Source organism: Panthera tigris, chromosome B4 (genome assembly GCF_018350195.1).
Source record: "Panthera tigris isolate Pti1 chromosome B4, P.tigris_Pti1_mat1.1, whole genome shotgun sequence".
Lineage (NCBI taxonomy): Eukaryota > Metazoa > Chordata > Mammalia > Carnivora > Felidae > Panthera > Panthera tigris.
In genome coordinates, this window is record NC_056666.1 from 11,193,335 (window position 1) to 11,209,327 (window position 15,993).

At 40.7% G+C, this 15,993-nt stretch overlaps 1 protein-coding gene and 1 pseudogene across 3 annotated transcripts in view; one reads left to right on the forward strand and one right to left on the reverse strand.

The window, feature by feature from the left end:
• CDC123 (cell division cycle 123) overlaps positions 1 to 15,993 on the forward strand; it is a 56,721-nt gene that overhangs the window by 20,755 nt on the left and 19,973 nt on the right. For 2 of the 3 annotated variants that reach the window (XM_007081210.3, XM_007081211.3), the window contains 2 exons: positions 2,129 to 2,224; positions 4,700 to 4,806. In XM_007081210.3, the coding sequence (XP_007081272.1) occupies positions 2,129 to 2,224; positions 4,700 to 4,806 (203 nt within the window). The remainder of the gene's footprint in view (positions 1 to 2,128; positions 2,225 to 4,699; positions 4,807 to 15,993) is intronic. The other variant, XM_007081212.3, reaches the window with a different exon arrangement.
• On the reverse strand, positions 12,652 to 12,758 carry LOC122240708 (annotated as a pseudogene).

Sequence of the window (15,993 nt, forward strand, 5' to 3'; positions counted from 1 at the left end):
AAAAAGTAGATTTTACCTCACAACAGGAAACTTCACCCAGAAAACTGAGGTGTTTTGCGTATTTAAAATCGACTCACTGAGCGACAGCTTAAAATGATCTGTTGAAAGATAATTTTCAGAAAAAGGTAGAATCATGGCTCCCATATTGAAATAAAACTCTTTGACACATGTTGAAGGTTTTATTTAACTCTTGAGGGAGCTAGGCAGATATTTTAACTGGTTCCAAAGGGAAACCAAAGAAGAGACACCTTTGTAGATTAGAAATACTGAAATGAATATGTAAATGAGGCATGATTGGTTTTGCCTCCTTCAAGGGTGGGAGGAAGACTGCTGGATTTCTCTCAGCCAGGATAGAATTTGTGTGTCCAAGAGAAGTACTTTTCATTGTCATCATTTACCTGCAATTCACCAAGTCGTAAAGCCGCTCGTCGACCTGGCTACAGTCAGATAATCCAGGGGGTGCGCTGTGGGTGCACAATATGGTCTTCCACGAAGCACGCGTTTGTCTTCACAGTATGGAAACTTTTCATAATTTAAATTTGTTTTTGGATCCTGATAGCAGGATTTCCTGAAGTGGAATAATTTGAGGATTTGAGGAACTCTGTCACCTCTTAAAATATAATACGTAAATACAAAGCAATCTGAACTGTTACGGGTTAGGAAAATTAAATTGTCTTGTCTTTGAAGATTGAATCCCTTCATGTTATAAAATTTGTATAACTGCCATTCATCGAAAATATTGCTACAGCAGATTTTTGAGAAACGTTTTTATGGATAGAACCCTGGCGAGCCATATTAGCAACTTCAGGGGACCGTAAGGAAATTACTGGCTTAATAGAGATCCTGATTGCTTCTCAATGGGGAGAGGCCAATGGAAGATAAAGGACTCAAGGCTGTTACTCATTTTGAAAGCCTCTCTGAATGGCTGCAGTTTAATTTCCTGTGTCTAAACTGAAGGTGTCCGAAAAAATGGATGCGGTGGCACATACGAAAGATGCTGCCAGCCGGTCTAGAAGTCCCAGACCTCTGTAGATAAGGAAGGGAGTCCAGCCTGCTCTCCCTTCTTTACTCACTAGCCTGTTGCTTAAAGCTGGTTTCTAGTTTCGGGAATAGGCCACCATTTTTTTTAAATGACATTTTTTTGGTGTGTTTTCCAAACTCTTGACACAGTTTGCTCCCTGTCGCAACTGGATTAGATGATGGGGGTCAACAGAAGCCATTTGGTTCTTTTTGCAGTGTGCAGTTGAGCTAATTCTAGACCCATTCTAACTTTTCCCCCCTCTGGAAGAACTGGTCATTACTGGACTTTTTCAGAATTTGCAGTTGCCCAGTAGGGGGCGGCAAATATAAACGGATAACGTGCCCGTAGCGAATCTGTTCATATTTTCGTATTCTGTCCCCTGCAGGCTCCACCTCCACGTCTGTTACTCCCCTTTTCTCTGCTCGTGTCCAACTACTCCCTAGCTAGTGACATAAGGCTCACGGCAGAGCATTCCTTCACACATTTTGGACATTTTGATTACTTGCTTATATAAAATACACGTTTTAAAATCAGCCAAAAAGGAAAGAACATTTTAACTTAACCAAGGTCCTATTTTTGAGTGTGTTTATATTAAAACTTGTCTGGAAATAGCGGTGTTTAAATATGGCTAAGCACATCATTTATTTCTCATTCTTATGAAGCCTTTTGAGGCTATGTCCAAGAATCTTTTCCTCTAGATGGAAAGGCTTCTGGCCCTTTAAATGGGAGGTGTTATTTCTGAACGTTGGAATATGTGTACAGGTGACATTTCATCTGTCTTTTTTCACTTCATAACTGTGGGTTCTGTAGATGTGAAGAGAACCATTCAGTCCTTCCTCACATCCCCAGATGCCTCGTGATGTCTGTCTTTTTAGCTATGTGGGCTTCGATGGTTTTAGAAAGTGCCATCTGGGCGCTTGTTATTATTCCCCCCCCCCCTTTCTGGTAAATATTTGATCATTGATTTTATTCGGCTCAGTTCAGAAATTCTGATAGTACTTTGTATTCCAACTTTTAACACGCTTAATTGTTTGAGATTTTGATCTTGTTTTCTATATTTATTGTGACGTTATTGACATGCCCAAATGCTTTCTTCTTTCTCTATAGGCACCAGAATTTCCCGAGTTCACCACTAAGGTCCAAGAAGCTATCAATTCCCTGGGGGGCAGTGTATTTCCTAAGCTTAACTGGAGTGCCCCAAGGGTAGGAACACATCAGTAAATCTCTCACTGTTTGAAATATTCTTTGTTTTGCTATTTCTTTCTTTTTATATCCCCCACAGATATAATTTTATTCCTAATTCTAGGGAAAATACTGTGGAATTTATTTTTATTTTCCTCCTCCTATTTTCCTGATTTAGCACTTCCCTGGGTTTGTAAAATACTATATATTTTGCCAGAAGACAGTTGCAATGTCTCATGTTGCTGATCATGCTAGAAATCTGAGGAAATCCATTCTCTGCCCCTTTTCAAAACTTCAGCTGTTCACAGTGTAACAGGAAATTTTCTCTTTTGAAAAGTACTGAAAATTAAAACACAAGACCAGGGCACCTGGGTGACTCAGTCGGTTGGGCGTCTGACTTGGGCTCAGGTCATGATCTCACGGTTCGTGGGTTTGAGCCCCATGTTGAGCTCTGTGCTGACAGCTCACAGCCTGGAGCCTGCTTGGGATTCTGTGTCTCCCTCTCTCTCTGTCCCTCCCCTTGTCTCTCTCTCCTTCAAAATAAACATTAAAAAAAAATTAAAATGTCAAAACACCTAAAAAATAGAGCCGTTTGGGAAATCAACAGACATTTTCTTAAATTGTGTTTTATTATAATAGTGCATTGACAAGATTTATTTATTTTTTTTTATATTTATATTAAGTTTTGTGGAAAAATTTGTTCTTTTTTCTAATCCAATAGAAAACAACTATGTCAGCAAAGCTCCTTTAAGGAATCAAAGACTTATTTACATTTTCAAAAATCATCCCATGTGCCGATCTTTGCTTATTCTAAAGTGAAAGATAAATTCTACCTCATCTAGCCTGTAGTTTTACTTACTAAAATTAGTTACACATGTATAGAATTAAAATTTTTTATACAATTTAAATTTTTAAAAGATCTATATGCTTGCTTCCCAAATAAGCAGATCCTAACATTTCTTTTTCTTCACCATTTCTTCCTCTTCAGAGCCAACTGCTTTCACATATTTCAGTGCGTTCTTTTGTTATTTTCCTCTACTTTATTCTTTAGCTGTAGCTATAATACCCATTATTGCTGCCCCTTTGGGAATGAGAAGATTATGCTCATTCCTCTCTTTCCCATTGTTTTATATTCCATTCTCCTTCTTCGAGTAATAGCATGTTTTCATTAGGTCAGGACTCCCTGTTTCTCCTGTTAGGGTAACACAGACACTGTATGCACATCTGATACATGCTTCACAAGATGACGTAGTTTTCTTTTTTTTTTTTTTAACGATTATTTATTTTGAGAGAGAGCTCATGCGTATGCATGCATGGAGGGGCAGAGAGAGAAGGGGGGAGAGAATCCCAAGCAGGCTCTTCAGTGTCAGCGTAGAGCCTGATGTGGGGCTCAATTTCACAAACCTTGGGACATCACGACCTGAGCCGAAATCAAGAGTCAGATGCTTAGCCCGACTGGGCCACCCAGGCACCCCAGGATGACGCAGTTTTCTTACTCAATCTTTTGTTTTTCTTGGAGTTCATGGTTTTCTACGCATAAACCGTTGTTTCAGTGGAGGGAAATCTATGGTCAGTGTACCATTTTCAACTAGAAGCTCATCATCTTTTTCATTGGGGGAAATTATAAAGAAGCTATTACAACGAAGTCATTGAGACTCATTTGTAGTTTGTATATGAACAGTAATTTGAATCATTCCTTACTGCTGAACTGGGCTGAGGCTTTCCACTTAAGATGGATATATTATTTTGGTTTTGAGTTATTCATTTGTTCATTTATATTTCATTTTCTCTGTGCCTACCATGTGCCACTGCTTTCTTTCACGTAGTGTGGATAATTTTTGGATAGTTTTTTGCAAACATTAATTTTCTTAAAATCACATTCCTGTCCTGTGTCTGATCTATGGGAGAAGTATGCTGTGTAAGTGACTTAATTATTCTGTCCTTTTTAGGCATGTTCTGCTAAGCTTTGTGCCTCACATGCCTGCTCTTGTTACCTTTTTTTTTGGTTCATGTGTGTGAGACATTCACCGTGTAAAGCTGTGATGGTGCAGATTGATAGATGGGTCTAAACTCCAGTCCTCACAGTTCAGGTGTCCCAGCTGTCACTGCCCAGAAACAAGAAGAGAGAAAGGATCTCCTTTTTCTTAGAGAGTAGCTGGTCAGACTCTTTACACCTTGATTGTTGAGCTGAAGTGTCAGATTTCTATTATTTCTTCACCCCTCTTTTCATCATCGGTGAGAAAAACGCAGGGAAGTGCTTGCACCTGAGCGGGATGGTGAGGACCTGTGTGTTTGTAACCCAGCGTCCCCCATGCAGCGGCCCCGCTCTTCACTGTTTAGAAGTATAATTTGAAATTGGACAGTACAGCTAAAATGTCTTACCTCAACTTTTTCTTTAAACGTAATGTGCATTGTTGATTCTGTGTATAGGCCTGAGCTTCATTCATAACAACTAACTTGGAATGTACCCTAAGTAGCATGTGCTTTGTCATTTAGGATGCGTACTGGATAGCAATGAACAGTTCTCTGAAATGTAAAACCCTCAGCGACATCTTTCTGTTGTTCAAGAGCTCTGATTTCATCACTCGTGACTTCACTCAGCCGTAAGTATGTCTCTTGATCTCCCATGTCAGTAGGTTCAGTACTTGTGAGAAGTTTTCTGAAGGCGAAATGCCATTACTTCCAGTACTGTTAAAAACAGCCGTTCCATAGAACAGACCTATTAAAACAAACCTTCCTTTTCCTTTGATAGTAAATGCTCCACAGTGAATATTCCTAAATATCAAGGGCTTCCTTTATATCTGCTTATTAAGTATTTTGATAATTTTTTTATTGAAAAACCAATATATGCTCATCATAGAAAAACAAAATTAGGGATTCGAGCTAAACAAAGGAAAGTAAGCACTCATGATCTCACCACAGTTGGTTTTATATACTTCCAGAATTCTTTCTTTGCATACGTCTAATAAAGATATGCCTGTCCCTAACCATATTCTGATTTTTTTTTTAAAGACGGAAATGGGATCATGTAGTTCACACTGCTTAGTAGACTGCAGTGTATAATTAACATCTTTATGTCATTAAATACTTGTGTATATCATTGTTTAAAATTACCTTAATGGTATTCCACTGGATAGCTATGGCATAATTTGTTTGATCAGCCCTCTATTTTTATATAGTCCTGCAATGAATATCCCTGTGCTAAATTTTTGTGCATGTTCCTAATTTTTTTTTTTTTTTAGAATAAATTTCTGGAAGTGGAATTGCTGTTTTCCTTTCTTTGCCAGTTAATTCTGTAACTAAAGAACTTGACCCTGTGCTGTCTTTATCATAGGCAGGTAATGCACCTGCACTGTTGACCTGTCGGTGGGCTCTTTATACTCTTGTTCTGTCACCAAATAGTAGGTATTCTAGATTTCCCATCCTACCCACCTTTTTTTTTCTTTTTTCTTTTTTTTTTTTTTTTTTAATGTTTATTTATATTGGGGTGGGGGGGAGAGAGAGACAGACAGACAGACAGACACAGACTGCTCACAAGCAGGGGAGCGGCAGAGAGAGGAGACAGAGTCTGAAGCAAGCTCCAGGCTCTGAGCTGTCAGCACAGAGCCCGATGTGGGGCACGAACCCATGAGCTGTGAGATCATGACCTGAGCCAAAGTCAGTCGCTTCACTGACTGAGCCGCCCAGGCGCCCCTTCCATCCCTCCCATCTTAAACCAGTCAATTCACTTAAACTAATACTTAAACTGACCTCTCACGTGAAGTGTCTCACAAAATCCAGCAACTAAGCAGGTGAGCAGGGGTGCAAACACGGTGCGCACTTGCCACTTCTTGCCCATCTGTCCGTGTAGTTCACCCTGCCCATTCACCCCATTTCAGCCTCAGATCTTTTTTTGAGGAACCTGGAACCAAACAATAAATTCATTGCACGTCGGTTGTGTATCTACCCTTTTATATCTGAGTTCGGTACCTCAGACATTGACGTTAGTATTACAGTAATCAAAGAAATGAAATTCAGTAATAATAAATGAGTGTGGTTATGTTGTAATGTTATTACAAAGGGGTTTTACCTGTATTGATATTTTTGGTTCATCTACAGAAGAAAGCTTCGTATTGTTTTGATATTTCATTGTCCACCTTTTATGATCATGTTGGCACAGATACTACTAGGTGTTTGGTGGCCCTTGTTTTAGTAATAATGCAGTGGCATTTCCATTCCAGGAGAGACCCTCTGGTTAGAGGAAGCGATGGCTATCTTCTTTGTCCATCACAAAGCCTTTTTTTTTTTTTTTTTTTTTTTTTTTTAAGTAGGTTTCATGCCCAGCGTGGAGCCTAACGCAGGGCTTGCAGTCATGACCCTGAGATCAAGACCTGAGCTGAGATCAAGAGTCAGACGCGGGGTACCTGAGTGTCTCAGTCCGTTAAGCATCCGACTTCGGCTCAGGTCATGATCCCATGTTTGTGGGTTCGATCCCCGCATCAGGCTCTGTGCTGACATCTCAGAGCCTGCAGCCTGCTTAAGATTCTAGGTCTCCCTCTCTTTCTGCCCCTCCCTCTCTCTCTACCCCTTCCTTGCTGTCTGCCCCTCCCCTGCTCGTGCTCTGTCTCTCAAAACATAAAATAAAAACTTAAAAAAAATTAAGTCGGATGCTTAACCAGCTGAGCCACCCAGGCACCCCCATTATAAAGCTTTTTGATATCTAATGCTTTAAGTAAAGAGGTCTTAAAATATGTTACATTAAAAAATGCTCTGTACCTGTTCTTCAGATACAGGCTTTCATGTACCTTTAATACTAGTTGCATTGAGAGTATGAGGACATCTTTTCCTTTCCAAAAATAACTGTAAGTCACTTTTAATTCTCTGTGGCTAGTGGTGTTTTATATCACCTTTGCAGTTTGCTGAACTGCTGCTTCTTCCCAGCTCACCTCTCTCTCTCCTTGTGCATGAATGTAACTGGGACTCCAGTAGAAGATGGAAATACCCGTCAGTTGTTTTGTATTCTGTACTCTTTGATTTTTGCATGAGGGGGAAGTAAAGTCAGCAAGTGAATTTGAGGCCCCGGATTAAGAGCGTTTACCCGAAGAATACCAGCCTTCTCTTAGTCTAAATAATTGAGAGTCGGCAGGAGCAAACCCCAAGCACAGAGCTTGCAGCCTTTCATCTGGGTGGCTCTGAGTCATCACCCATTTCTGGAAACGTTTGTCGGTAGTAAGCTGCATGCCAGTAAGTCTTGTCACTGCGCAGAAATCTTTATTGACAGGATCTCCACCGAAAAATGAACTTGTGTCATATTAGACCTTTCAGGACCCCTTAAAGATTAAATTAGGAGTCTAATTTTTTAAAGTAGGATTGTATTAATGGTTTAATCTCTTTCCTTCTGTTGGCTAGAAAATTGGCCTAAATCTGTTTAGTAATTTGTTTGCACAAGTTAGTTACTAGAGCCCAAACCAGAGTATGGTCTCAGTCAACGTCATGCTAAATGTTTACAGTATTTTATAGTAAGGTTAGGTTATAGTAAGGTTATAAATGCCTCCCCCTAGCAATGCTTCAAATTAAAATATAGTAAAATATTGTAAAGAACTTAATTTTATAAGAGTTTAATTACTAAATAATAAGGAATATTATAAATAATAATAAATATAAGCATAGACCATAATAAGGCATTATGGGGTATTATATAATCTGTGATATGTATAAGATTATATAATATTATGAAAGTGACGTTATGTTGTTTATACTATTTTGGGGCTTGCCTCAAAAAAAGAAACAAAGACATTACAGTTAACAGAGGGCCAACTCAAAGCACTTGACGCATGCAGAGTTTTAAAAAATATATTATTTAACAAGGACTCTGGAGCTTGGGTGTTTCTGGGGTTGGTTGAGCAGGTCCTCGAGGTCTCCAGGGACCCCGGCTCTTTCAGTGTTTACGCACTCTCATCCTTGGCTCGCTGGCTTGGTATCTGGGATTATCACCCGATGGTTACGTGATTGCTGCTGCGGTTCTGAACATCACATGAAGACCTGACGGTATCTGCACCAGAAATAGAAGGGGTGGTGTGTTTCCTCTCACTCTTCTCTGTGTGTGAGCAAGTAGAGCATTCTGGAAGCTCTCCAGGAGACTTCCTGTCAGACTCATTGGTCGCACAGTGTGACCAGCCTAATCCAGCGATAGTCAGGGAACAGAAATGCCGTGACTGGTTTGGACCGGGGCTGTCACACGTGAGCACGCGTCAGAATCACCTGATGGGTTTGGTGAAACAGAGATGGGATTGCTGGTCCCCTCCCCGAGTTTCCGGTTCAGTAGGCTGGGAGCCGGGTGCAAGAATAATACAATTTCTAAAATATTCCCAGGTTATCCTGATGATGCTTGGGCAGGTCCACACCTTGAGGACCGCTGAGATTAACCGGCACGTGCATCCCTGGCATTCGGGAGGGTAACGAGAACGTGAGTGCTTCCTGATGTGTTAGCAAGGATGGAGGTTGGGAAGAGCTAGCGGGAGACCAGTACTGTCGGCCACAGCTGTAATCCAAGACAGAATATTAAATACTCTTCTTTTTCCCGTTCCTCAACTGGTTATGGTACACAGGAAGCTTTAAAAAGTGGAAGTTGGAAGTATGACACATTGAACGCAGTGTGTCTGCACTGTACTCACTGAGCAAATTATTGGCCCAGATGTAAACATTTTATGTGGTTAGACTTGTCGAATATCATGGCTGCTTTCAGTAATTATTTTCTTGATTAAGTGGCACTTCAGTAGGCCAAGGCAAGAAAATAATATTCGCTATTCAGTTGGCATTTAGAAGAAAGGGCTGAGCAAATAAAAAAGTTAATCCATTAAGTGTTTCTCTGAGGGACTTGTCACTTATGAGATAGGTTTGACTAGAGGTCAGGAAATTTCACTTGGCTTAGTAGTTTAACTGCTATGCTCTACATAATTTGTATGCATTTTTTTTTTAATGTTTGAGAGAGAGAGAGAGCACAAGTGGGGGAGGGACAGAGAGAGAGGGAGACAGAGTCCGAAGCAGGCTCCAGGCTCTGAGCTGTCAGCACAGAGCCCGACGCGGGGCTCGAACCCACGAACTGTGAGATCATGACCTGAGCCGAAGTCGGCCGCTTAACTGACTGAGCCACCCAGACGCCCCTCTATGAAAATTTGAATGAACACACCCAATGATCCTTTGTTCAGTATCGTTTTATTTTTATCTTTCCTTTTCTACCACGGGTGAAATCTGAAATGGAGTCTGTGCCCCAGTGCTCCTAACTTGGTTCCTCACAAGCAGTAAAGTCTACAACACCACAACTTTGATACGGCATGTCCCCTGGCTTTACAGTTTTCTTTTCTCTTTTTTTTTTTTTCTGCCCATGATTTATACTTTTTCTTATACTTAGTAATTGTTTCCTCTGAGGTATAATGTCAGCTTTCAAGTTTTTTACACAGTGCAGGGGCCTCCTTTCTATCCAGACTGTAAAGCAGGGAGTTCAGTACTACTTTCTCTTGTTACCTTGTTGAAAATTTCAATCAAAGAAATTACCCAAGTTAAAATAAAATACTAACCCAGGTGTCGTAGACTCTGGGTCTAGAGTTCTCTCTGGTCCAGCAAGAAAGTGGGGGCAGGATTAACAATGTGAGAGAGGCTAATGTCCCTGAAGGAGACAAGAGCCCCGAGTAAGGGTCCTTGCTCCATTTTTATTAGGATCAGAAGGCTTACAAACATAGTGATGGACGTGCACAAAGACAAGGAAATCCTGAACTTTTTAACTCCTGGCTGGGCCTGAGGGAAAGGGGGTTTGGGTCAATACAAAACAAAATCCTGGCGCTGGGCAGAAGGTTGCTTACAGCAGACTTGAGGCCCCACCTCTGTTTACTTAAATTGGCCTGGGGGACAAGAAAGACGGAGATTGCTACCTCAGGGTCAGCAAGGCACCTTTCTTTTGCTAACTAGCTCCGCCCTGGGAAACTTCGCCCCGCAGGGGTCCATAGCCCTATTTACCTGTTTACCTAATTTGGTCCTTCCTTCCTGTGAAAGCAGCTTTTCTGCTGTTGTACTAAACTGGGGGGGGGGGGGGGGCGTTACCACCCTGAATACCTAATCTTGTTTACCTCATCATGGATGTCTTCATCCTGAGATTCCCTATTCCTATATCTTTGTCCTATACTGGGGGCCTTTGTCCCGCTTTACCTGTACTGGGGGCCTTTGCCTTTACCTAATCTTGTTTACCCAAATTTGGGTATGTACACCCTATGGCTTTCTAATTCTTTATGCCTTGTTAACCCATCGCTGCAGGCTCAGGGAATTCTTAAGCTTATTCCCCACACCCAGGAAAAAAATTTTTAAAAACCAACATGGTCATAAGTGTATATGAAAATGGCTATTAAGTGCTAATCTAATATAGCTAGGCTGGTCAGGTTGGCAGATCTTCAAATGCGATTCAAAATGTTCTTATTTGTAGTTACAAAAGAACTTTAAGAAACTGATCATTAATTTCTGGTTCTGCCTAAGTAACAGGCTAAGATAACTTGAAAAATGTTTTGTTACAAGTATCTAAAAATGCTAGATAAGATATGAGCTACGACACAAAAATGTAAGGCACAGCTGAATTCACAAGAAACAAACGGCAATCCCAGATGCAAGAAATGGAAAGAGGATGGACAATCAGACGCTTAGGTAGATAAGCCTTTCAGGGACAGTTACCAGAACTGATAAGGGACATAACTTTTAATCCCTTACTGGGACTGGAGGCCAAGCATTAAGCCAAAATGAAGTCAAGTTCTGGAAAAGAGACCCTATTGCACCTCCAGTAAAGGATGAACTAGAAAACAATTCATCCACTGGCACAGAGACCAGGAGGCAGAACTGAAACTCCTTGTGCTTTGGGTTTTGCATTTTAAAGTGTTGAGACCTCAGGCCTCTACCTCACAACGAACTTGGAGTACAAATTTAAACCACCTGTCTGGTTGGAGCTCTCCCAAACTAAGACATTAAGGTAAAAGTCAGTCCCTGAATCATTTTACCCTTGAGGCACCTAGAAGATGCAAACACAAAGTGCTCTGGAAAGACTTCGGCAACCCAGGCCTCAGGGGGACCCTCAGAGAAATGAGCTGCACCAGATGGGTGCTTTCGGCAAAAATACGGAAATACTTGAGGAAACAGCACACCAGGCCCCCAAACTAGACGACAGGCAAGAGGAAGTAGAGCTGTATGAATTTAAAAGCAGAAGTCTCAAAGATAATGTAAATGACGTGTTTTAATTACTTACACTCATAAAAAGAATCGATACTCTAGAACAAGTTTTAGGTTTGTTAATTTACATAGAAGGATTGTAAAAATTCCAGTGTTGTTAGTACTGTAATTGTCTTACTCATTTTACTCTTCTAAACCTGCCTTCTCCAGAATGTAAATGGAATCTAAATATTCACACACAGCATTCTTTGCAGTATTTCAGCTGAGCTCCTGTAAATGTTATTATTGACTGGCTCTGCTCTCTGCTCTTGTAGGGTCTGTACCCGACCATTTGGTTAATCATCTTAATATGAAAAAGCCTTCTACAGTAATCCCACATACCACAGACGTTCTCATCTCCACCTTTTGAAACTAGTCAGGTTTTTAAAATAACATTAAATGCTAAACCAATCAACACTTAAATAATGTTACAAGATGGGAGAATGCAAATATGTTTTAAAATGTATACCTGTTTTGGGACTTCTGGGTGGCTCAGTGGGTTGAGTCTGACTCTTGATTTGGGCTGGGGTCATGATCCCAGGGTCATGGGATCGAGCCCCGCGTCATGCTCTGCACTGAGATTGGAACTTGGTTGAGATTCTCGCTCTCTCGCTCGCTCGCTCGCTCTCTCCCTCCTTCCCCCTCCCTCTACCATTCTCCCGCTCACTCATTCTCTCTCTAAAATAAAAATTAAAAAAATAAAATGTGTATCTGTTTTGAAGTAGCAATATGAGGATTAACCAAGTGAAATCAGTATTTGTAGGAATATTGAAGCATTAAAAATATTCGACAATGAATATCTGGATTTTGGAATTGTGCCTTTTGGGTTTCCTGTAGTGTTTTAAAAATAGGTAGATATAGAACCTTAATCTACCTTGTTCTTTATAGAATATTAATAAGAACTATCCTCTGTTACCAGACATATAAAAAGTATGCCACCCACACGATTGAAGTCACATTTCAAAAATACAGATGGTCCTAGTTCTGTGACTACACTAACCATTAAGATAATACCCTGTTATTTTGTCCTTTGTCATCTCTCTCCTTTCATCTCCCTGTATGTTGTAGATACATTTACATTAAGAAAAGACAGGCAGTCAGTTCAATTTTAACATGATAATGAACTATTGGTTAGTTGGAAGCCAAAATATTAACTTTTTTTCTATTGAAATAGAATGGACATAACGTTATATTTCAGGTGTACCACATGACGATTCCATATTTGTATATGTTCCAAAATGTAAATTATTAACTTGTAAACTTGAATTGGTTTCTTATAAACTGATAAGAACAAATACTACACTTGATCTTAGCCAAAAGGCCGAGAAGCGATTGAATTGGTTTTTTATAAAAGCAATACATGTATACTTTGTACTTTTATGTATGTTTTAATTCTTAAAATTAGAAGGTAAAATTAAAGTGTATAGATATATATGTTTTAAGGATAAATGGAAAATATTTTAAGGATAAAAGGAATTTTTATGATAGAATTCATAAAATAATTAGCAATTTTTTACTAATTAAAATGTTTAGACTGTTAAACCAGGAAGAAAAAGTGAGGGATCTTTTGAAATGAAGAAAAGTTTATTATGGACTATTGTGGACTATTAAAAAAGATGGTCAAAGACTTTTTTTTTTTTAGATGCATCTGGTATTTGTGGTATTTTGTTGTGGTTTTGTTTGTTTGTTTGTTTCTTTTTGCTGAAATCTGTGAGCTTCAGCAGCAGCTGGAGGAGGGTTTCATACCCTTCCTACCACTAGCTTGATCTCTCACCTTTCAGAGCCTTGGTGTCCTCATGTGATAAATGTGGATATTAATAGCACTTTCTCATAGAGCTTTTGAAAGGATTAAATGAGATAGCAAATGTAAGATCCTTCCTTTGGTGCCCATTCAAGAATACAGGGAAAACCCACTGCTTTTTAACAAAGCACATTGAGTGTACTTCTCTTTGTAATTCAGATTTTATCAACCGATGCCCAGTTGTTAGTGGGGATAAAAGTTTTTTTTCTGATGACCTCAACCAGCCAAATAAATTAGAATTGTTTCTGTTTGGAGTATAGGTCACAAATGATTACAGAGAATTCCAACCTAATCGAATGTTCAGGGAAATTTAAAAGCTTTTGTTTAAAAAAAATTTTTTTTTAATGTTCATTTTTGAGAGAGAGCGAGAGCACGCGCGTGCGCTTGAGTGTGAGTGGGGGAGGGGCAGAGAGAGAGAGAGAGAGAGAGAGAGAGAGAGAGAGAGGGAGAGGGAGAGAGAGAGAGGGAGAGAGGGGCAGACACAGAATCCCAAGCAGGCTCCAGGCTCCAAGCTGTCAGGCACAGAGCCCAATGCGGGGCTCGAACTCACGAACTGCGAGATCATGACCTGAGCTGAAGTCGGTCGGTTAACCTACTGAGCCGCCCAGGTGCCCCCTAAAGTCTTTGGAAACTCAATTTTACTTTAAATTGCTTAAAAGAGATCTTTTTTTTTCTTTTAAAGAGATCTTTAAAAGTATTTTCTGTTTTGTTTGCGTGGTGTTTTGTTTTGTGTTTGTTGTTGTTTTTTTAATAACAGAGTCTCTCCACCACAAGTTTTGCTCACTCTTTGTTAGTATTCTCCAAGGTTCTGTCATGTGCCTGAGGTGATCCTTTCCATTGCCTTCTCAGCTTTATCTCTTACACCCATGGGATCACCTCCAGATAATTGTCTCCAATTCCTCCTTCTCTTTGAGTTTCTTAATTTCCAGTTGCTTCCTAGACCTCTCTGTGCGGTTCTCCCGGATGTCTCCAGCTCTCCACATGCAAACATGGTTCCCTTCCATCGTTCTCTCACCCGTCAGCTGCTTTTCTTCCGGTCTCAGTGAATGGCATTCCCATCACCTGCCAGCCAGTCATTGATGACCTCAGTCATCCCGACCTCTTTCTCCCTCACCCCTCACTTCCACCAGGGCACCAGGCCATGTTGGCTTTGCCTCCTGAATATCTTTACATCGTGCTTTCCTCCTTCCCTGCTCCCGCTGCGACAGCTAGACCCTCATCGCTCCCCAGCGCTATCGGACGGAGCCTTCTAACTGGTTCTCTGCCTCCCTACTTGCCACTCCCCCCCACAGGCTATCCAGTACCACTGCCACAGTGAAAGCCCTCCTGCGTTTAGAAACTTGCAGCGCCCGTTGTCTGTATAATGAAATACAGCCTCCCTAGGGAGACAAGAGCCTTCACAATCTGAATGCTCCTCCCTATCCCAAATTTCTCTCCAACCTCATCTTTTTTTTTTTAATTGGAGTATAGTTGACACAACGTTACATTAGTTTCAGGTGTGAAACAGTGATTTACCAAGTCTGTGTTTTATGGTTTGCTGACCATACGTGTAGCTACCGTCTGTCCCCATACAGCGCTGTTACAGTCCCACTGACTAGATTCCCTTTGTTGTGCCTTTGATCCCTGGGACTTACTCATTCTCTAACTGGAAACCTGGATCTCCCAGTCCCCTTCACTTTTTGCCCGCCCCCCTACTGCCCTCCCCTCTGGCAACCATCAGCTTGTTCTCTATGTTTATGAGTCTATTTCTTATAGGAGTCTGTTTTTGCTTTTTGTTTAACTTAAGCCTCGTATCTTCTTTATCCATTCATCTATCTGTGAACACTTAGGCTGCTTCCTTATCTTGGCCGTTGTAAGTAATGCTGCAATAAACATAGGGGTGCGTGAATCTCTTTTTGAATTAGTGTTGTGTTTTTCTTTGAGTAAATACCCAGTTGTGGGATTACTAGATCATATGGTAGTTCTACTTTTAGTTTTGTGAATACCTTCCATACGGTCTTCCACAGTGGCTGTGCCAGTTTGCATGCCCACCAGCGGTGCGCGAGGCCTAAGCCCATCTTTTGGCAGTTCTCCCCTTGCATTCTGCACTCCCATCAGGGCCCATCTGCAGTAGTTCTCCACATTCTGCATGGCCGTTCTCATTTCTCGTCCTGCTTTAGCACATGCTTCCCTCTGCCTTAAATGTGGACCTTCCCTTCCTGCTGACTGAAGCTTTCCTGACCTCCCTCCTCCCTATACAATGGAGAGCTAATCCATTTTTCCTTTATGCTGCCAGAGTATTTTTATTCTTACTTTCAGTGTTTTAAGTTCTTTGTCTACTTGTTAGGCGTTCCCCACTAGACTAACCTCCTAAAGAACAGGGGACTTGAGTGATTTTAGCATTCCTGGTGTCTAGCCGGTCCTTGGCATAGGGAGGTATTTAATAAAGGCATTTAATACGTGAAAAATTGTTCATGAAATGGAGGATTTTTAGAGTGGAAAGCAGTTTACTTAAGGAATGAGTAGTTCTATCAAATATTTTTTTAAATGGCATGCAGTGGAAGGGTTAGATTATAACTTTGTGTGGCTTTAGATGGTAGAGTTGATGTCAACAGAGAAGTAGACTTCTGGTTTAGCCATAAAAAAGAAGGCAATGAGTATTGTAAAACCTCAGCGCTGTCCTGCCTTCATTTGGAATCTACAGATAATCTGAGTTGTAGTCCTGGCTTGGTCACTAAATTTGGTCTTTTCTGGGTCTAAGTTTCTTTGTTTTTTTTGACCGAAAAAT